The sequence below is a fragment of the Podarcis pityusensis genome, assembly GCF_964106645.2.
Source record: "Podarcis pityusensis genome assembly, chromosome: 3".
Lineage (NCBI taxonomy): Eukaryota > Metazoa > Chordata > Lepidosauria > Squamata > Lacertidae > Podarcis > Podarcis pityusensis.
The window spans coordinates 30,905,272-30,927,967 of record NC_138026.1 but is presented as its reverse complement, the minus strand read 5'-3'; the positions used below and the strand labels follow the sequence as shown (position 1 = coordinate 30,927,967).

At 42.2% G+C, this 22,696-nt stretch overlaps 1 protein-coding gene across 2 annotated transcripts in view; it reads left to right on the top strand.

Annotated features, from left to right (window-relative positions):
* NBAS (NBAS subunit of NRZ tethering complex) overlaps positions 1-22,696 on the top strand; it is a 195,856-nt gene that overhangs the window by 126,611 nt on the left and 46,549 nt on the right. Inside the window, exons 33-41 of one of the 2 annotated variants that reach the window (XM_080997878.1) lie at positions 819-932; positions 1,644-1,801; positions 3,498-3,602; positions 9,627-9,794; positions 10,526-10,639; positions 11,145-11,268; positions 15,768-15,844; positions 16,751-16,888; positions 22,326-22,555. In XM_080997878.1, the coding sequence (XP_080854004.1) occupies positions 819-932; positions 1,644-1,801; positions 3,498-3,602; positions 9,627-9,794; positions 10,526-10,639; positions 11,145-11,268; positions 15,768-15,844; positions 16,751-16,888; positions 22,326-22,555 (1,228 nt within the window). The remainder of the gene's footprint in view (positions 1-818; positions 933-1,643; positions 1,802-3,497; positions 3,603-9,626; positions 9,795-10,525; positions 10,640-11,144; positions 11,269-15,767; positions 15,845-16,750; positions 16,889-22,325; positions 22,556-22,696) is intronic. The other variant, XM_080997879.1, reaches the window with a different exon arrangement.

Below are 22,696 nucleotides of genomic sequence, written 5' to 3'. Positions count from 1 at the left end.
TTTGTTCAGGATGCTGTGAATCGCAGCACTGTGAGGGGCAAACTACAGTTCCTGGGATTATTTGTAGGATGAATGTGCTTTAAATGTCTACTGTGTGTGCAGCCTAGGACTGCCAGCTCCAGCCAACATGGCCATTGGTCAGGGATGATGGCATTCAAGTCAACAACACATGGAAGGCCACAGGTTCCTCACCTTCTAGAACAGTTTCCCGAACGTGGGTCTCCAGCTGTTTTGGGACTACAGTTTCCATAATCCCTGACCACTGGCCCTGCTAGCTAGGGATGAAGGGAGTTGTAGTCCAAAAACAGCTTGAAGACCCAAGTTTTGTACTATATTTACTATATGTACTATACTTGCATATAGCAGTCTTGGAGTGTGGCCTAAGGCTCGCGTCTACCTTTTTGGTTTTGTGAAGACACAATACAGTCTTACCTCGGGATAAATGTGCTTCAAGTTAAGTATTTTGGGGTCAAAATGACTCCATGCACATGTGCAGAAGCAGCGAAACGCGGCACGCGCAGGCGCAGGTTGTGTTCGCTTCAGGATGCAAACGGGGCTCCAGAACAGATCCCGTTCGCATCCCGAGGTACCACTGTAGTGGGAGATTCAGGGTCTAAACAGGCTCTGGTTTGGAGCTTTAAAATGAACTATTTTGGTCTATTTGCTTTGTGGCACCTCTTCCTGCTATTGCCATCCTTTGCATTGTGTTCACACATAATTGTGTGGGCCGCCCATCACATTCTTCGTTACTTATTTATTATTACTAACCAGAGGTTAATTTTCTAATCGTTTAACAATAATTCTTCTAACTTTTGTAGGTGATGACCAGATGGAGAGAAAAGGACAAGTTTTGATTCTGTTAGTTGAACAAGCTCTTCAATTTCAGGATTACAAAGCAGCAAATATGCATTGCCAGGAGCTTATGGCTTCAGGTGGGAATGAATTTCCTCTTCTCCCCCGCTCCCCAACCTCCTCCCCCCCAAAAAAATTATCTTGTGGATTTTCTGACATTGTATGAAATGGCAAATATTTTGAGAGGAGCCTGATGAAGTCATTATCAGAGTAGAGCCACTGAATCCAAGGGACTTGAGAAACGATTAATTTAAACAGTCTATTTCAGCGCATTTACTGTAGAATATAAATTGGATGAATAAAACTCTTTATCCTTATGCAAGCTGGCAAATTACTGTTTTTTGAATGCATCAGCCTCAAAGTTGGATACATGAGGTTCCTCTTTTTGTTCTATTTTTTGAAGCATTTCATGGTGATGTCTGCTGTAGGGTGATGGAAGTTGTGTAGTAATGAAATGTAGTTGGGTTCTATACAGAAAGAATAAATTGAAGGCAGGATGGTGTCTCTGATAGCTAATGTACAGACATGATCATGTTTCTGAGCTGTTAAAATTCATATGCAGGGTACAGAATCAGTGTATCTGATATGGAATGAGGTCAGGCTTTCATAACCATTCCATTGAAAACTGAATTGTGGTACTCTTCAAATTTGAAATGCTGGTGTAATTTCAATTTCTTATTGATTGATTGATTGATTGATTGATTGTGATCTCAGTCCTTAATTTGAGTTTTCTCAATCTTTGATCTTAATTTCAGTTTTGTAATTGTTTTGTTTTGTTTCATCCGTATCAGCGTACTCTAACAGCTGGGAGGTTTGCAGCCAGTTAGGACAAGCCGAAGGTTACCAAGACATGGCCGTCCGACAGGAGCTCATAGCCTATGCTTTGACACATTGTCCCCCAAGTGCCATTGAACCGCTTCTGGCAGCGAGCAGTGCTCTGCAAACTGAGGTCTGTCTAGATTCTCTAAAAGCCTTGTTTAAAATGCAAACGAAACAAAAATAAATCTGTTCTGAAGTCGTATCTCCTACGCTTTGTTGCTATTGGACTGAAATACTGCTTTTAACAAATACCTGGGTTGAAATCTTGTTCTTTATATATACTGTATTTTTTCATGTATAAGGCTAGGTTTTTTTCCTAAAAAATAATGTCAAAAAATTGGGGGCTTCTTATACACAGATACATCTCCCCCCATTTTCTTAAATCAGAGTCCCACAAAATAGGGGGTGTCTTATAAATGGAAAAATACGGTATATGGTTTTGTTTTTGAATGAAGTTCCATTTTCAACATGTGGCTTCCGCAGCTTTCTCAAAATTGTTGTTAGTCCTAGAGTAAAAATGTAAAACAGGAGTTTCAAGCTCATTTTAATTTATAGCGTAGCTGTTATTAAACAAGTCTTGTGACTAGGTTCTCGTTGTGTCATGTGTCTGTGAAAGGTATGCCCTCACAGGCGTTTCTTTCTCTCTGGGACAACGGGATTTGTTACCAGAAATCTCCTTATTGGGACCCAAAGGGTTAGCGTCAGGGGAGCAGCTTAAGTATCATTAGACCCTTGGAGGCATCCTGGCAGGGTTAGACAATTGCCAGAGTGGTTTAACAGCACATCACTCTTCTCCCAGAGGAATGGGAACTGCCATTCTGTGAGGGGAATAGGGGCCTGCTAACAACTCCCACCAAGGGACGCGGGTGGCGCTGTGGGTTAAACCACAGAGCCTAGGACTTGCTGATCAGAAGGTCGGCGGTTCGAATCCCTGTGACAGGGTGAGCTCCTGTTGCTCAGTCCCTGCTCCTGCCAACCTAGCAGTTCGAAAGCACATCAAAGTGCAAGTAGATAAATAGGGACCGCTCCGGCGGAAAGTTAAACGGCGTTTCCATGCGCTGCTCTGGTTCGCCAGAAGCGGCTTAGTCATGCTGGCCACATGATCCGGAAGCTGTACGCCAGCTCCCTCGGCCAGTAAAACAAGATGAGTGCCGCAACCCCAGAGTCGGTCACGACTGGACCTAATGGTCCGGGGTACCTTTACCTTTACCTTTAACAACTCCCACCACGGTTCTCAAACTACAATTCCCAGGATCCTTTGCAAGAAGCCATGACTGCATAAAGTGGTTATGATACCAATTTAAATGTTTCCTCCAGGTGGGGCCCCAAGTTTCTTGCTATCAAGAATCACATCCATCATAATCCTTCCTGGTATATTATTACTAGTTCTATGACGATGTCATACTTTGCCACTATTCTCATGAAATACATAAAATGCATTTAACAGTGTACCTTCACCCATCCCAGCCAGGTTCTTTCATTTACTTATTCATCATTGTAAGTGCTGTTTGATATCTGACTTGTCATCTATTTAGGGACAGTCAATGCTACATCTTTCTTTAGATTTAGATGAACAGGTAGATGAGGTTTGTGGATCCTCCGGGATCAGGAATCTGGCTCTTTTTAAAATTTTGTTTGGAACTTGATACTGTGTTTGTGTATGCACACACACACACAAAACCCTGGGGTACACCACCCTCTGCACATAAGACAGAGCTGGCTGGGCTTTAAATAAGCAATCTTCAGAAGGGAAGTGGCTCACCACACTTTATAACTTATAAATTATAATAAACAATTTAACTGATAGGTTATTCGTTTTGCCTTAGATTCTTTATCACACAGTCAACTACCAGATCCGGCCTCCAGAAAAATGGGAAAACATAAATACCTCCAGACCTGCAAGTGGAATGAAAACAGAGTCTTCTGTAGAGGTAAATTGTGTGTGTGTGTTTGTTTTTTAAAGCACTGTGGATTTTTAAAATTCATTTGGATCTTTTAGCCTGATCACTGGTCTAGCGATAGAAACAAGGTGAGTTTAGAAGCTCCTGGTTTCTTTCCTCTGTTCCCCTTTCATCAGGCCTTTGCCTCTTTCCCTTGTTTTTCAGTTTTTTGTTTCTCAGCACATTACCAGCTTTATATCTGCATTTCATTGACCTTCTGCAGTCCCTGTCCCTTTAGCTTTTCTGTCTTCAAAGCCCTTTTATGCAGAGTCAATCAGTCAATATTGTTTATAGCCAATGGGCATCACAATTATGTAGAGTCTCCCCACCTTGGCTCACAACCTGTGTTGTCCTCAGCACTACTTGGGGCTTTGGGGTCACACAGCTGCAATTGGGATGGATAATAATAATAATAATAATAATAATATTTATAGCCCACCCATCCAGCTGGGTTTCCCCAGCCACTCTGGGCGGCTCCCAACAGATGAAAAACATAATAAAACATCAAACATTTAAAACTTCCCTAAACAGGGCTGCCTTCAGGCAGAAATTCAATCCAAACTGACAAAAATAAAAATAAAAATGCCAGTTTGCCACTCGCAGTGGTTAGCGTGTTTATGTGGGTGGGTGGGGGACACACAACTAAACTTTTGGGGCAGACAAGAGCCAAAGAGATTGTTCGTAAAATGCATTCAATGCTAAATCGGAGTGCATTCTAAATGTACTAAATGCATTCCGGTACTCAATTGAGAGCGCCAGCGTGGTGTAGTGGTTAGAATTCTGGACTGTGACCTGGGAGACCAGGGTTTGAATCCCCACTCAGCCATGAATCTCACCGGGTAACCTTGGGCCAAGTTGCTGTGTCCCAGCCTAAGCTACCTCACAGGGTTATTGTAAGGATAAAATGGGGTGGTGAGAACTGGGTATGCCACTGTGTAAAATATATAATCATATTTTCTTCTGTTTAGACCACGCAGTAACTATAACCAGAGTCGTATTTACGGGAGGACAAATGGGGCGGTTGGCTGGGGTGGCAAATTTGAGGCAAATCTGTTGTCCTGGAAGAGAGATAAAAGAGAAGCTGACAGGTGTGTGTGCGCGCTTGTGTAGACAAGCTCCTTGTTGGCTTCATAATGGCAGCTAAGTCCTGTGCAGTGAAAAGGCCAGCTTCCTTAGGCTGGAGCCAACTTGAAATCCTTATATGTGCCTATGTATTTCTATTTTTATTTTCTAAATGGCTCTGCTTTGAACAGAGGAGCTGCATCATGAGGATCTATGTCACCTAACCAGATTTATTATTGTTTGGATAGGATTTTACCCAAATATTTGCTGAAGTTAGACTGAGATGGCTAAATCACCCATTTCATTACACTCGGGTTACAAAATTAAGAGAGATAAGCCTTCTGTGTGACCATGCGCAACTGGCAAAATGGGTATGCTGTCTTTGCTGTGTGGTTTGTCATGTATTTAAGACTTTGTTTTGAAGAGATCTTTCAGCAAGATACAGAGAACGCCTCTGTAATTGCCTCTTTTCTTCCTTTTACCTTCAGCTGCAGTTACACATGGAAATAATTTCTTCCTCTACTTTGGAAGTACTCAGACAAAACCAAAAATAACCCTCATTATAAGCAGTTTAAGGCCTTGATTAGTCAAAAGTATTTTAGAATATTATAGCCACCATTACAGGATTATTTAAAAGATGGTGTTTAGCCGTAAAATGGTGTGTGTTGGTCATTAATGGTTAAAGTAACAATTACAGTAAATCACGACAAGTAAATGGGGGGCAACTTTACACATAAGCCACTTAATACTAATGTATCTTTTTGTAGAGACAAGTATTTTATTTATATGTCATGGTAATATGAAAGTATAATTACTGAGCACGGTCTTATTAACACGGGAAGGTGCTTACAAGTGGCCGTGTATTGCTCCAGCCCTTAAATGCCGTTTTATTTGCTTTTTATAAATGCTTCACTGCAAATACTTGTAAAAATTGCAACTTGCTTTCTTTAGGAATTCATCTGTGATGATAGAGCTACAAATGGAATTATTCACATGTGTGGATAAATAACTGGGGGGGGGGGGTTTGGTGATGGAGAAGGAGTATGCATGGATTTTTTTAATTTATTGTTTTGGTCCGTAGTCTCGTGGGTTTATAGTGGCTCATGTGCATCTTTATAAAGACAGGTGTTAAAGGTAAAGGGACCCCTGACCATTAGGTCCAGTTGTGGCCAACTCTGGCGTTGCAGCGCTCATCTCGCTTTATTGGCCGAGGGAGCCGGCATACAGCTTCCGGGTCATGTGGCCAGCATGACTAAGCCACTTCTGGTGAACCAGAGCAGCGCACGGAAACGCCGTTTACCTTCCCGCCGGAGTGGTACCTATTTATCTACTTGCACTTTGACGTGCTTTCGAACTGCTAGGTTGGAAGGAGCAGGGACCGAGCAACAGGAGCTCACCCCGTCACGGGCATTCGAACCACTGACCTTCTGATCGACAAGTCCTAGGCTCTGTGGTTTAACCCACAGCGCCACCCGCGTCCCTCTAAAGACAGGTGTTACTTGAGCTTAAAACAGGGCACCACTGAGGATGCAAAATACTGTTTCATTAATAAATGGCACTGTTCCCTGACATTGGATTAACACGGGTTCAGCCTGACAACTGCCGGGAAGACCAGAATCCCCTTTGTATGCAAACACCAAAATTTGTCATTTTCATTTGAGGGAGGGGTAGGGCAAAGGAAAAGAAAGAAGCTGTGGTGGTGATGGGTGCTGTGGAGGAGAGAAAGACGAGAATTTGGAGGTGGGTTGAGAGAGGGATGTTCTGGTGATCTTGCCCAGCTGCACTGCATTCCGTGAAGTGCATTGCATGGCAGTGATCACTGGGTAAGAGTCTATTACTTGTGTTAGCTAGAACTCTTTGAGCCAAGCTTGGTCTTTAAAGGGGTCGTCTCTTCTAACTCCTGCGTAGAAGTAGCATGTAGATGGTTTGTGCACCACTCTCTCCCTCTCTTGTATGGTCTTCCCATCTTATCTTTTTTGAACTTCAATATGAGCCCAGCTTGCTGTTGCTTTAGCCCAGCCAATGCTTTGGCAGTGCCAATTTCAAAGATCAAACCCCAGATTTCATGATACAAGCGTCGCATATCTAAATCGACACTGGGCATGGTCTCCAAGCAGTGATTGTGAGCAGATTGCGGACTCACTGCAGCTTTATGAGTTGCGTGGTCCAAACTTCAGGCATAATAGCAGGAGTCTTTGAATTCAATGGAAATTAGTGATTTAGTTAATATAAACTTCCAACTAGCCAGCAAATTGCAATGGGCTAACAAGCACAATCCTGTGCAAGTCTCCTGAGTTCAGTGGAAGTTACTCCCGGAAAAGTTTAGGTAGGAGTTCAGTCTTAATCATGTGGACATCTGACTACATTTTCTCAAATATTTTTTACTGATGACCTGTCCAGTATCAACAGGCAGGATGCCTCAGAGATGAAGTCAGGAGAGTCATTGTGTTTTGCACAAATATAAGGTTGGATTCGGGGTAAGTTAGTTCAACAAGCTCCACAGGAATCAGTGGGACAAGTTACTCATGACTAAGTACTGATTTCATTGGGAACAAAGCATACCTAACTTAGTCTTGGTTCCAAACTATTGTGTTATATGCATCAGAAGTGTTTATGGATGCATGCATATATATAAGTTGAGTCATTTGATTCCTCTCAAATTTGAATACTCCTCCTTGTCAATCAGGAAAGCGTCACTCTAGAACAGAGCTTTCCAAACTTCTCATGTTGGCAGCACACTTTTTAGACGTGCATCATTTTGTGAGGCAGTTTTACTAGCAAACCGGAGGTTAAACTAACCCCTTTCCAGCCCCGGGAGGAGCGTGATGAGCATTCACATGACACACCTATATGCTGCAGCTGACATGCTAATGTGTTGCGACACACAGTTTGGAAAGCTGTGCTCTAGAAAAACAGAAAGACCTAAAACTGCAGGAACACTACAAAGACTTAACTTACGCAGCATGGTCATTCACAAGGGCAGCCTGCTGAATATCACACCAGTTGCAAGCGTGGTTTGTAGCCCAGCTCTCTTCCTAAGGGACAACTGCTTATGCCCTCTGCCTCCTCTTTTCAGAGCTAAGTTGAAAGTTCTTTGATCTAGATTGGAAAAAAGAGGACTACAGAAAGCCAAATGACGAATTAAAGAGGACTTTTTTGACCCAGCAGATATTACTGTTTGCATTCCGCCCCCCTCCCTGCCTTGGCTTGCACTTGGTGGTCAAGCAGTCTAAAGTCCAGCAGAAGATCATAGATTTCCTCTTTAGCAACTGTTCATTTTCTCACCCTTTTTAAAAAAAAAGTGTATAAAATTAGCTCCAAGGGGTAGCTTCTTTGTTCTGTCTTTAAATACAGCTCAGTGCATCTTTTGCCATTTATTTTCTAAGCAGAGTGGAATTTTTGCCATATTTTGCTCAGCATGGGGTCCCTTCAGTTAGAGAAGCAAGAACTGAAAATTCCAACTGATTATTCAGTGGTTGGCAGGAGGCCTCCTCTTTATATCTTTTTACCACTATTAATAATGGAAAGCTTCACACTTAGGCATTCTGTTGCATATAGAAATGTTATTCTCTCCCCAGCCCCCCTTAAAAAAACCCTCACCACAATACTTCTTTTGATATCTTTTTTTACCCTATACTTTCAGCTTTACAAATCATCATCACAATTATGGGTTTTTTAAAAATTTAACACATTTTAGCATTTAACACATAACTTTTCCATCCAAATTAGTGGAATTAAGATAGAATGCTAGCTGAAATGTGATATGATATTCATGCATTTACTTCCCAGGAGATGTCATTTAATATATACTTAGTTGGTACCAATAGGTGTATTTCTGTGCTTTCCAGAGACTTTCCTTCCTCCTCCTCCTCCTCCTCACATGATCTTCCATTCAACATAATCTTGATTTGCATCCCAATCTGGCCAATATGTGCAGGAGGAATATGGGTGTGTGGGTTCTGTCAGGGGTGCCACTGGGGGGCGAGGGGCCAAGCCCCCCACTGGCCTATTACTTGATCTTTATTTGCTGAGGGTGTGCTGATTTGGCTGATATACTTTTGGAGGTGCTGTTGAGGCGTTTCTCTGCTAAAAAAAGTGGCACACATTGGCAAGCGTGTGTTTGAAGAGGAGAATGACAAAGGGTTCTCAAAGAAGTGGCATACTTTACGTACACTTACAAGTAGTATTCTTTATTATTAATTTACTTCCTCAGAATATATTATTCTTAAGTAACCAGAAACATATTCAGTGTACTACTCAACCTGCCATTGGGGAAAATGTCCTCATTCCAGAGTGGCATCCAGACTTTCATGAAGTACTCAAATATCCTTTTTCAAAGTAACTGGAAAGTATTGCCTTTTGTATGGACAAGTATGCCATTTTCTATAAACCTCTGAGTGAAACTTCAGTCCACCTGATTTACTGCTGAACCTCTTTGGACGCTATAGCTGCAATAAACTCAAGGAGTTGAGAACGAAACATTTCTGCTCTGAGCAATCTGCTGTTTTATGTCTTCACTCTTTTCCCCAATCACTGGTAACTGGGCAAAGCGCCCATAATATCATCTGTTGCTGGTTTCATTAGTCTGTTGTAATCAGCGGTTTGCTATCTTCTAGCGCTAGTGCACAATCTGAACAAACTTTCATAACAGTGTGAAACATAAATGGCTATTAACTGCAAGGCTATTATTATTATTATTATTATTATTATTATTATTATTCAAGAGTAGAAAATGCAGTGCTAAAAATACTTCCAGTACTAAATTCAGTGTCTGTGTGTTTACTGCGCTTGTGTTATATCAAATCCTGCCACTTACAAGGAGTGTGGTGGTTGAAATTGCCCCAGCTACAACCTTTGAAAGACTTTTGATGCATGTTTTTGCACCAGTTATAATAAAAAAGTAACCTGTTTGGCAGCTTTGTACTAAGGATTGTGTGTTGCATAAACTCATAGGTTGGCACCAGCATTTCCTCTGGTCAGTCTGCTGACCTACTGCAGTGGACCACAGCTAAAACCATGAAGGTCCTTTCTAATACAACGCTGACCACAAAAGCTATGCTGCATGCCGTCAGTGATCGACAGTGGTGGAAGAAGTCACTGACCTATCTTCGGCCATTACATGTAAGAAGTAACCATACCCTTGTCTTTCAGCTGTTTGACCATGGCAATTTACTGTTGCTTCATTCTTCACGTTTAGCTTTCTACTGCCACCCTTAACACTGATTTACTTAAAGGGACCTGGGTAGAGGAATCAGAAGTACAAAGACATGTTATTCACGTGGACCCTAGACAGTGCTGTTTTTCTAGAAAAAGAGGTGCCAGAACTCACCATGAACACTTCCCTCATTCTCTTAGAATGGCAATGGCGCCCACCTGAGAGGTGCCAAAACTGAATTCCAGTGAGTTCCAGCTGCAAAAAGCCCTGCTCCTAGACATGCATTTTAATTTGAGTGTTGCAAATATAGTGGTTCCTAGGAAGTCAAACGGAATCCGTTCCGGAAGTCCGTTTGGCTTCCAAAACATTCGGAAACCAAAGCTCGGCTTCTGATTGGCTGCAGTAAGCTCCTGCAGCCAATCGGAGGCCGTGGAAGGCGCGTCGGACGTTCGGGTTCAAAAGAACACCCTCAAACTGGAACACTCACTTCTGGGTTTGCTGTGTTCGTTTTAGTCTCAAGGCGTTGAGGATCCAAGGTACGACTGTAAGAGGCTTTTATCATCACTACTTAAACATGTGCACTCATCTGTTAGGATATCTTGTCTTTTAACATTTGTTGAAATGTGAGGACTTTTCCAGGTAAGAGCTTACGATGTCTTAATATTTGGGCTTCTCCGTCTTTCCCTCCCCTAAACAGGGTCAAGAGTTTGGAGATGCATCAAAAGGCAGCACTGGAGCAAATAAAGCAGTAGAAAAGCAAGGCTGCCATCCATTTTATGAATCTCTGATAGATGATCCATACCTTGCAGATGTAAGTTTACGACCTGTTAAATAGTTGGTAAATAAATAAATAAATGCCTATCCACACGACCCACCCTCCACGTATTAAAAGGAGGTGCAGAGAGGACTGTTACAGCAAGCTTCCCACCTTGCGTGGAGAAGCCCTAGCTGGATACATTGGTACGAAAGTCCTTCTTCTGATAGAGTTTGAATGCACAAATGTCAGAAGAGGACAGGCAGAGGGCAGAATTTATGCACAACCCCCTTCACGCCCTCTTTCAGCATGTTGAGAGGGCATGCAAAGCCACCTCACCAAATGGCAATGAAACACTTCGAGTCTGAGTGTTTAGACTTGAGACCCGTGGATAAAAAATAAATAAATTACTGGCTAGTCAGTTAATCAGATCTGATTAGCATCAAGGGCGAGAGAGTGGTTGGTGTAAACGGCACCTAATTGCAATAATGGGAAAGAGTAGAGAAATCAAACGCGCAGCGAACGCTGGTTATAATTTGTGCTTAAAATTTGTGTTCTGTAGAATGAAGTTACTTATACCACGTATCAGCACAATCCTTTGGAAAGTTTTGCAGAAGTATTGCTGAGAACTGGGAAGCTTGCGGAGACTAAAAGTGAAGGGCATTATCTCTTTCCTGCCACAGAAGGTACAGTGTGTGCTTATTTGCTTTCTTCATGGGTGGGTGGGTGGTATATATATTTGTCACAGGGTGGTGTTCTAACTTATGTCTAGATCACTTATCTTTGAAATTTCTACCTTGAAACTGTAAGAGCTGGTCCAGTGAGGGAGCCTTGCATATCTGCCAAGAAAATCCAGTGTGGGGGTCACATAGGATGATGGGCATTGGGCAGTCACATTGAGTTTCACACCCATGCTGTTTGAATTGTAGATGAACACAGAAACCACCCTCCCAAAGGTTATGGGAGAAAATTGGTGTGGCCAGCAGTTTTAAGAAGCTGCTCCACCATTATTGAGTTTCTCATTTGAGGAATCCCTTGTAAGCTTCTATGGGACCCCCGCATTCTTCAGAGCACAGTTTTCTGGGGGAGGAATTCTTCTAGAGTATTGCTTGCATTGTCAGTGCTGATTGAACATCCCTCTCCACCCCCTTGCTTCTTCATCCGACGTGACTTGCATTGCAATATCTGTTTTGTCGCAATGTCTGTTTTAATGGGTCTTTGTGGTCTTTGAATAATTAACAATGGAGATCAGAAATCAGGGACTTTTGGAGAGAATGTTCTGCAACCCAGGGAGAATCCCAAATGTTTGATGGTGCTCTGATTGTTAGAAGACACATGTTCATTAATTTTACTGACTTGTCGGAGAACTGTGGCTATGTGATACAGGTTGCTCATCCAAGCATCCTCCTTATTCAGTATACAGGTAATATGGGCAAATAAATCTACTTCCGTTATTAATTTGATAGCTTGACATGTGCCTTGGCAACTTTGTATGTGTGAGTGAGCGAGAGTTGAGTGAGTGAGATGCATTCCTAATAATGCAGTCATGCTTGGAACTTGATATTTTTGGTGCTTTCTTTTCAGTTATGTGATACACAGCCTCAGCTTGATGAGCAGTGATGTGTAATTCTGCTGTTGCTCTCTCTCAACAGAGAACAGTCCACTTTTGCAATCACAACCCATATTGACTATTCCTTTCTTTTTCTTGCCAAAATTATAATTGACTTGACTTCAGATTCACTCCTCGCATTCACACTTTTTTTTTAATGCATAGATCTTTTCATTACAATTGAGTAAGTATTTTATATGAAGATTGCACTTGGTGATTCATAAAACGAACACTGTTCTCCTTTGTGCTTCATTGAGTGGGAGGGAGGAAGTGGAGAGGGGGCTCTTAACGACCTTCTTTCCCAGTTGAAAATTAAACTGTTACAAGTATTTGTGTTTTGTAAGTATCCTTTGAAAAAGGATGCCTCAGTTTGGATGCTCGTATTGTCTCAAGAAGGTGAAATATGCACGAGACTTATGTTTGCCTGTTCTGTCTTCATATTGCCTGTCTCCTCCTCTCTTCTTGGATTCATTTTCCATATTTCTCACTACATCCAAACTGGGAAACAATGATTACCATTAGCTGAACAAATCAAGACAGGGAATCATAGTCATAGGTTGGGTTTAGATCCTAGCTTATTCCCAATGTGGTAATCATAGTTTCCTAGTTTGACTGTAAAGGGAAACTATGGTCAACTAACCGAGGAAGTCTTCAGTTGTGGTATGCATCCCTCATCTTCAGAAGCTGAAATATGTGCATCCAAATTGGAAATATTCCAATGCTACTTGCCGTGGAAGTTTTGCCATGAAAAATGAGGGCAGCTTGATTATGAGAAATTAACTCCACCCCACAAAAACTAGTTTTTTTAACACAGCTTAATAGTCCTGTCTAAGTTGATCGAGATGTCCATGGATCTTAGGAGGAGTATGAGAAAAAAGTCTTCAGGATTCAGTAGATCCAGAACATCCTAATAAAACTTGGAAATATGATGACATAATTGAAACAAACAAAAAACACTCACTTCAGTTGTACTGGCGAGCAATTTTCAAAAGGGTGTTTATTCTGCCATGGTTACTAAAAGAGAAAAATCACACCAATTAATTCTGCTAAACACAATTGTACCTGTATGGACATTTATACAAGCCACTCATTTATAACTGACTTGATGTTGTGCAGATAAATGCTACTTGCAGTTCTGAGAGCATTGGCTCTGCAGGAAAATCAATCACCATTGACAAAGCACGCGAGCAAACTGGTGTATTTATGTGTATAAGATGCCATTGTGTGATCCATTGAGTGCAATAATTCACCAGAAAAGGGCCCAATCCAGAAATCAATTCTGTACTGTACAGAATAAATAATGTAATGGCTATTCTTAAGAAAAGTTCTGCAGATGAAGTATTGCAAAAGCCTTATGAGAGAGAAACTCCATTTCCCTACCATTATGGTATCCATGGAGGCCTTTGGATAACCACAGAAACATGACAGAATAATTCTGTCATGGAAGTCTTGAATTGTGATACTAAATTCTGATCTGGAGACAACTAGCATTGCTTTTTAATAAGAAAAAAAGAGCGCTTAGTGGATCAAAGAAAACAGGAAAAACCCGACAAAAATCTACAGTTTCTTATGCAGTTTTCCTGAAGGACATGAACATTTATTATTTGTTTTAGAGTAAAACCACATCACTCTTTGAAACCCAGGGCAACATGAAGCCTATGATCTGTATCTTCTGCCACAGTGTTGCACCAGCTTGAGCTACACAGTGGAACCTTGGTTGTCGAACGTAATCCGTTCCAGAAGACTGTTCAACTTCTGAAATGTTCGACAACTGAGGCACAATGAGCAGTCAGCAATTTTAATGGAGAAAATGGAAAAATGCACCTCGGAAGCTGTTCGACTTCCGAGGTGCATTCGAAAATGGAAGCATTCACTTCCAGGTTTTCGGCATTCGGGTTCCGAATCGTTCAGCTTCCAAGATGCTCGAAAACCAAGGTTCCACTGTATTGGTCTAGCCATATTGCCAAGCCACTTTAGTGGCAGTTTAAGTGAGAGTGTGAGTTTATGATAGATAGATAGATAGATAGATAGATGATAGATAGATAGATAGATAGATAGCTTATTCCCTGGGTATTCTTGTCTGTGTCTGTGTCCTAATGGCTTGCATCAATGTGGATTCCAATGTGAACACCAAAATGGTGTTCCCTTCTTAACCATTCTCACAACACAGGGCAGTAGGAATGGGAGGTTAATTTCCAAAACTGGGGGTGGAGACGGGTGTCTCTGCAGCTCTGTTGCTATAGTTAAGGACTTGATATCTGCAGTTCCTTTCTGTCTTCTGCAATGGATGCTGTTCTAAAGATGGCCTCCTTTCCTAGGCCAAATATCACTTTGCAATGCAATGCAATTGCAATGCAATTCCAAAGATGTTTAGGATGTTAGAAAATTGAGATGTTTGTTGCTTTTAAGATGTTTATTACCTTCAGATACTGACAGGAATATAGGATCTAGTTCGAGTTCCAGAGAAATTTACCCTGCAATCATAAACACACTTACCAGGCAATAGGACTTAAGATTGAGATGTATAAGATTGCACTTTTGGTTATGAATAGATACAATATTGTATTTGAATTGAGGTCATTGGTGTAGTCCAACAGCATCTCGAAGGCATCCCGTTGCCACCCCGAACTAGATGGACCAGTGATCTGGCTTAGTATAAGTCAGCTTCCTGTGATCAGCATGGTTTAGGAATAATTGTCGATACTACTTAATTCCTTTCATTAGTTTAGGAATATTTAGCATCCCAGCCTGCTGCTGTGTATAACCATATATTTCCAGGTACACCCATAACTCTTCCATTGTAATGATTTGTAAAACGGCAAAATGCTTGCTGCTTTCTTCCTCGTGATAAAAAGTTGATTAATAATTGAGTCTCGTGGCACATAAAAAGCAGGTGATAAGAAATACAGATGTTCAGGCTGTAGGAAACAACATATTTCACGCTATTCTGCTGCCTGTTTTCCTAAACGTTCATAACTTACGTTGTGGCTGTGGTTTTACAGCCAGCCGATTTTGGTGCTGTAAATCAGCATGAGAGATGTTCCAGCCATTCTGTTTTAACATCTGCCACGGCACTATTTCATCTTGTTCTGATAACGTGTAAACACTTTGGCTGGGAGTTAAGCTAAAGCGGGCTTGCAGTTTTAATTACACATTATCTGTTTTTGGCCCTACTGATCAGTGCTTAATTGAATGCATGCAGGACACATGAATCTAGACAAAATAAAAAGAATCCTTCCAGTAGCACCTTAGAGACCAACTAAGTTTGTTCTTGGTATGAGCTTTTGTGTACATGCACACTTCTTCAGATATTAAGAAGTATCTGAAAAAGTGTGCACGCACACGAAAGCTCATACCAAGAACAAATTTAGTTGGTCTCTAAGGTGCTACTGGAAGGAATTTTTTTATTTTGTTTTGACTACGGCAGACCAACATGGCTACCTACCTGTTACTAAAACATGAATCTAGAATCTTCAGAAATATAGCAAGTGAGGAAATTTCCAACCTTGGTATGTGGGAAGGGCAGAGTGGGATCAGTAGTTGAAAGCTTTTATTTTTTATTTTCCTCTGTTGCAGTGCTGTTGCAGCTGGCCAGTGAAGCTTTGCCAAATGACATGACCCTATCCCTTGCATACTTACTTGCATTACCTCAGGTATGTTCACAGCTGAGATGTCTTCAGTCTTACAGTCAAACTTGACAGCTCTAATATTTCACATATTTGCTTGGCTTCAGTCTGAATCCAGAAGTTCATACCCTCCAACATTTCTCCAGTGAAACTAGGGACATCCTATTCCATTATTATTGTTGTTGTTATTACTTTATTTATACCTTATAAAATGTATACCCTATAAAACACTTGGAAAGTGAAGTACCTTTGCCCCCCCCCCCCAGTTAGACCTTGCAGGGATCCCAATTTGGCCTGTTAGGCAGCTTTCCCAAAGCCCTGTCCACCCACTTCACATTCAACATTTTCCAAGTAAAGACACAGCTGCAAAGGTTGTGATCAGGAGCCATAAAATGTGCTCCCAGTTATTCCTTGGTGCCAAATGCAATGCCGTCTGGGGTTGGTTCTGCTTGAGAGCTCTCAATTCACTATATTATTTTCCACACCCACTAAAAACGCCTTTGTTCAGGAAAGCCTACCCAGACATGGAGAAGTTGGGGTGGAGATGAGGAGAAACCCCTGGGGCTCTTTGAAGGGAAAGAAAAACTTTTTTTTTTTGGTCTTCTAAATAGATGCTCAAAAAATTACCACTTGACATGCCACATCCCCTTCTCTTCTTCCCAGAGTACCTTCTTTGACACTGGTGTCTCTATCTCATCATTCATAAAAACATAGAATTGTAGAGTTGGAAGGGACCACAAGGGTCATCCAGTCCAGCCCCCTGCAATGCAGGAATCTTTTGCCCAATGTGGGGCTTGAACCCACAACCCTGAGATTAAGAGTCACATGCTCTATTGGCCAAGCATTGAAGAGCAACTACAAAAGAGTTTGTTGAGCTTGCCATTGTGATGTTGTTTTAGCCAAGTTAACTCTCTCCTTTTTCCCCCCTCCTAGGTGGTGGATGCCAACAAGTGCTTTGAAAAGCAATCTCCTTCTGCTTTATCTCTCCAGCTGGCAAGTTATTACTATAGCCTGCAGATCTACGCTCATTTGGCACCATGTTTCAGGGACAAGTGCCATCCCCTCTACAGGGTCAGTTTTCAGGAATTTGTTTTGCCCATTAGCATACAATATTTTTTTTAATGTACTATAAATCTGGTGCATAAGTCAAGCCCAGATCAGGATCAGACCTGTTTTATTCCAGCCAAGTTGCCTATCGCCGTTTTAGCTGGTGTTCTATAAAGACAGAACTGCTTAATACAATGTTTGCCAGAATGGGTTATGTGCTTCTTAATTAATATTACCTAGCAGTTATATTTTTTAAAAAAGGATGATCATGAGCGATGCATTACTTTACTATGCAATGTTTTAAAATCAACCTTTTAACCTGTGGATTGGAATGTAGTCGGAGTATCTATTCTCAACAAATTACCAGAGACAATCCAGGAAAGTCTTCGCAACCTACGGTTGCTACCCTGGGCTCCTTTGGGAAAAATAGAAATCTAATAAATAATAGTAACTTTCCAGTTTCCTGGAAATTGGTAGGAGAATGAGTAAATCTGGAATTGTTACAGGTGTAGAAGCACAAACCTTGATGGCGAAGGATCAGCACATTTGTTTATTGCATGCAGCAACTGTGTGCGGTTCTGAAAGCCCCATTTCAAAACAGAATGGTACCCTAGCTAGAACAAGAGACTACAGAAGAGAACAGCTAAACTGGATTAAGGGGATGGCGCACTTTCTTGCCAACGAAAGGCTAAAAGCGTTTTGCTCAACACTTGATTCTATACTGAGCTCACGAGAAAAGCTGGCTTTTGGGCTGCTTGTTCTCTCTGAGGAATTTTGTGAACTGCAACATAAGCAAAACATAAGCATACTCCCATAAATGAAATACTTTGGGGCATATGCATATGCCCATCCTCATGCACAGCCGAGTGTGCCAAAAGAACAGAGAAACACCAAATAGTGCTAGGAAGTGTCACTTGCTGTATTTGGACTGTACAGTGGTACCTCGGTTTACAAACTTAATCAGTTCCGGAAGTCCGTTCTTAAACCAAAACCATTCTTAAACCGAGGCGCGCTTTCCCTAATGAGGCCTCTCGCCGCCGGTGCCCTTCCACTGTTCGGCTTCCGTTCTTAGACTGAGGTAAAGTTCGCAAACCGGGACACTCCTTCCGGTTTTGCGGAGTTCGTAAACAGAATAGTTCATAAACAGGGCTGTTCTTAAATCGAGGTACCACTGTATAATGCCGTTTCAGTTACATTCAGTTGTAGATACAGTCTTTCCAGCAGCATGCAGTCTTCTTACAGAGTATGTTCCGGCCAAGGGCAGCGCCCAAGAACAAACTTGCCTTAAACACAATAGCATTTATACTGTAGATTGTGCTGAGTCATTCTCACATGCTCCCTGACTCATTCTCACATGCTTAACTAGCCGCAGGTGCAGGACAAAACACACCCAAATTAAACAGCATGCCAAAATCAATCCTTTCTTATCCTTTTTCTCTGCGTGCACAAGCCGCCTTATACGTTAACAAAATATTACTCTAGAAATATGTTGTACAGCCCATATAACATTTAAATTTACAGCTCTGGGGTGGGTGTTTGGAGAACAAAGCATGGCCAGGGGAAGGACTTTGCAATACGCCCCTGCTTTATATACCTCACTAGTGACCTGCGTTCTAAAACGTGGGTCTGCTGACATCACATTTAAGGCTGGCGAGCGCTCAGGCCTTCTGAAACTGCCCTCTAGTCCCTGGCAAAATCAAAAGTACCTCTTCCTCTTGCAAAGGCACCTTTCCTCCCTCTCGCACACTGTCGCCGTGGTCATCATGCACAGGAAAGAGGAAAAAGCATTCCTTCTTGTTCTCAAGTGCTCCAACTTCCCAGCAGTCAGTGGCGTAGCGTGGGGGGTGCAGGGGGGGCCGGCCGCACCGGGCGCAACATCTGGGGGTTAGGGTTAGGGGGCGCAAATCCATGGGTTAGGGGGCACAAATCCATGGGTTAGGGGGCGCAAATTACTTGCCTTGCCCCGGGTGGTGACAACCCACGCTACGCCACTGCCAGCAGTGGCAGGGTGCAAGAGGGAAGAGAGGTGCTTTTGCCAACACACTGTGCCCTAGGAAGATATGTTCCCCTCTTCCTAATGCAGCACTACAATGGAGAAAGAAACTCTGAAGAGCTGTGGGAACTCCCACTCTGTCTGCTCTTCAGAGGAGAAGAGAAAAAGAGAGTGCTATGCTTTTCCATCTCAACACTGTGCTGGAAGCAGAGTATTCTCACTCCCAGTTGTTAAGACAAGATTATATAATAAATTGATTAGGAGAGTTTAGATTATAATGTCTTAGCTTAATAAATCAAGATGTGAATGAGCCTTTTGGCCTTGTAAGCATGCATATGCTCAGCATGAGCTAGTAAACAAACCAAGGTGTCTCCCATTAGATATTGTTTCCTGTTTCATCTGAACCTGGGAACTACGGTTGCCACTTTTGGAAGAAGCCTGGATAACGAGCCATGGTCTAAGTCAGCTTCATTTTTCATCCTATCTTGGTTTATTAAGTTTAGATATGATCATCTGAATGCAGTCATTGTGTTGGTTTGTGTGTGCCATTTTCCTGTCTCCCTTGAAAGGAAAGTTGGACGCATAACGTTGAACTATGGTGCACTACTATAAATGCTTTGGGGAAGACTTTTTTAGAAATAGGAGCAAGTGTTAGGAAGACCAAAAAGAAGTTCCTTTTTACTTAATTTTTTTTTTAATGAAAATTACAGTCTATTCCTGTAGGAGGTTTAGACCATGGGTAAGAGCAATTTTGTTCTAATGAAACTTACTTCTGAGTAGACAGGTATATGGTTGCAAAGTAAGTAAATTTTTTAAGCACTTATTTCCAAAGGAACTAATTTAGTACATGGCTAGGTAATTACTTTCCTTTCTCCATCTTGCTGCAATATGTATATCTTACTTGTCCTTGCCATTTATTTTTCTTCAATTGCCTACAATGGATTTTTTCAAAACTCAAAGCAATTAAGTTACAAGTTGCCCCTGAGAAAAAACAAGACACCTCTAGACGTTATTTAGAGGGAGTGGAAGGAAGCGCGTTAATATTTGAGTTCTTCCTTACCTATCTATTTAGAATATGAAGTAGGGAATACCTGATCACAAATTAGCAATCTCTCCATTTTAACAGTTACCTTGGGGATCTGTTAATCTCTTTACTTTCTATCAAAATGTGCAATGCAAAGCAAATGTTCACTTAAACTACTTTTGCTAATAATGAAGAAATATGTTTCCTTTTGTTAATGTTGACAAATATCTTTCAGCGCAAGTAGATATTGCATTGGTGCCCTGATTTGATTAGCCTCTGTTGTATAAACTTGTTATCTTGCAACACCGTTTGTGATTAAATGTTTACCCTTCCAATATTCTCCTGCAGGGCTTGCCACGCCTTTTGCTCGCTGATGCACACTTTTCAAAAATTGGAAACACGACATGTTTACACACGCAAAAGGGCCTGCTTTTAACATACGTAAAAGGAATCCTAGAGCGCAGTCTAAGACACTCTTTTATAGCCTAAGAGCAAACCAAAGGGAAAAGGTGTTCTCACTCCCAAGCCAAGCCCCCAGGCCACCAAGCAGCTAGTAGGTTGGCTTCCACAGTGAAGCCTGGGCTCTACCCTGTCTAGACTGAGCCCCCAAGGCAGACCGTTGCTTGGTTGTAGCCCACAAGTGCAGACTCTCTATGTGCTCCTATGTTCCAGGGACAGTCCCGGATTTACAGAAGCCTTCCTGGAATTCCCACCTGAATGAAATTGCGTTGCTCCTTAGTAGTTTAGCAAGTTCAGAGTAGGCGGCTCTAAGATCCAGCAGTTGTCTTGGAATATCTTTATAAATTTCAATTCTTCTATCCAAAACCTCCAGTGACTTTCCGTAGTGTAGGCCCAAAATCTTATCCCTTTCCTCCTTTGATCTCAATGTTATCAAACAGTCTCTGGGCCTCTCCTTCTTTGTGAATCTTCCAAGTCTGAAAGCTGACACAATTTTAAAGTCCTTTTCTTCCAAATTCCAGAACTTGGAAAATTCTTTGGTCAAAAACTCAGTTAGATTTCCTTCTTCTGCCTCTTGTAATGATCTAATCCTCAAATTATTCTCACGATTTCGCAGTTCTATCATAGGTTTTTTAATGTTTTATTATGTTTTTATCCATGTTGGAAGCCACCCAGAGTTGCTGGGGCAACCCAATCGGATGGTTGGGGTATAAATAGTAAAATTATTATTATTATTATTGAATAGGACATCCCTATGTTTATCGGAGAAATATTGGAGGGCATGCAAGCGTCTTACCCACCTACCAGCCCCACACCATTCAGCCAACCACAACGGAGTTCCCTAGCAGAAGAGGACCTTTTGTCAGTTTTTAGCATGAGTAAAAGTCAGAGCTATATTCTCCCTGAGAAGAGCTGCCTGGGCTCTGTGAATGAATGAAAATTCCAATAGTTCTCAATGCAGAGATGCACCAAGATTAGCCACTTCTGGCAGAGGGAGAAGAGGCAGGGCAGGACAGTAAATCATGCAGAGGAATAGTTCATCATCTCTCCTTGGAGATTTGCCTCACAGGAGCCTTTTAGTCGCTTCCCCCTCTTCTAAGCACTGTAGTGTACCCTGCAACGCAGTTTAGGAATTACTGTTCTACTGCTTTAAAAAGAGGGGGCATTTCTGTGTACATGTGGCTTGAGCATATATACGCCATTCCCCCCAAGTATGTGGACTCCCAAACTTGAGGGTCCAGACCCCACCAGGCCTCCCCGTGGCGGTGAAGGGCCCTGCAGGGCCTCACAGCCTCCTCTCAACACGCATGCAATGCAGTGAGCCTCCCCATTGGTGCTTGGAACTCGGCGCCTCTGCCTGCATCACGGTGGAGTGATGCTCTTAATGTTGGACCTTGGAGTGCCAGTGTGGTGTAGTGGTTAAGAGCAGTGGACTTGTAATCTGGTGAACCGGGTTTGATTCCCTGCTCCTCCACATGCAGCTGCTGGGTGACCTTGGGCCAGTCCCACTTCTCTGAAGTCTCTCAGCCTCACTCACCTCACAGAGTGTTTGTTGTGGGGGAGGAAGGGAAAGGAGATTGTTAGCCGCTTTGAGTCTCCTTAGGGTAGCGATAAAGCGGGATATCAAATCCAAACTCTTCTTCTCCTCCTAAAAATACCACCAAACAAGTGGGTGGCGGCTCTGGTAGTTGTAGTCCAGCAACATCTGGAGAGTCAGAAATTCTGCCATCCCTGGTAGAGAGAGGGGGGTTTTCATCTCTACCTGCTGGAGTGGAAAGTGGAGCAAAAAAAAAGGAACACCCCGCTTGCTAGTGATTAGCAATGATGTGAATATGAATTCCTATGTCCTGAACTAAAGCTTGGTGATATTTCCCAGATAGTTTCACTAGGCCGCTGGAAAAATGTCACGGGATGAAGCTTATTTGATGAGCTTGGTTTGACGATTCCAAATATCAGCATGTGTTTTGTTTCAACCGATTCCGCAGGCTGACCCCAGAGAATTAATTCAGATGGTCACGGAACACGTTACCCAGCGCAGCCGTGCAGATTGGCCTGAGGAAATAGCGACTCTGATTAAACACCTTCAGTATTACAACGAGCGGCTCTTGGACTTCACTCAGGCTCAGATTCTTCAAGGCCTCGGCAAAGGGGTGGATGTGCAGAGGTTTACAGCAGATGCTCAGTACAAGAGGGAAACCATTTTAGGTCTGGCTGAGTAAGTACAATCTGCTCGTCCATTTATTTATTTATTTATTTATTTTAACATGACATATTTAAATTGCAAATTGGGAGAGTGAACTTTCAGCGGCACTGACCTTTAGAAAGCCTTATTCGTCATATCGCTCGGTTTGCAATG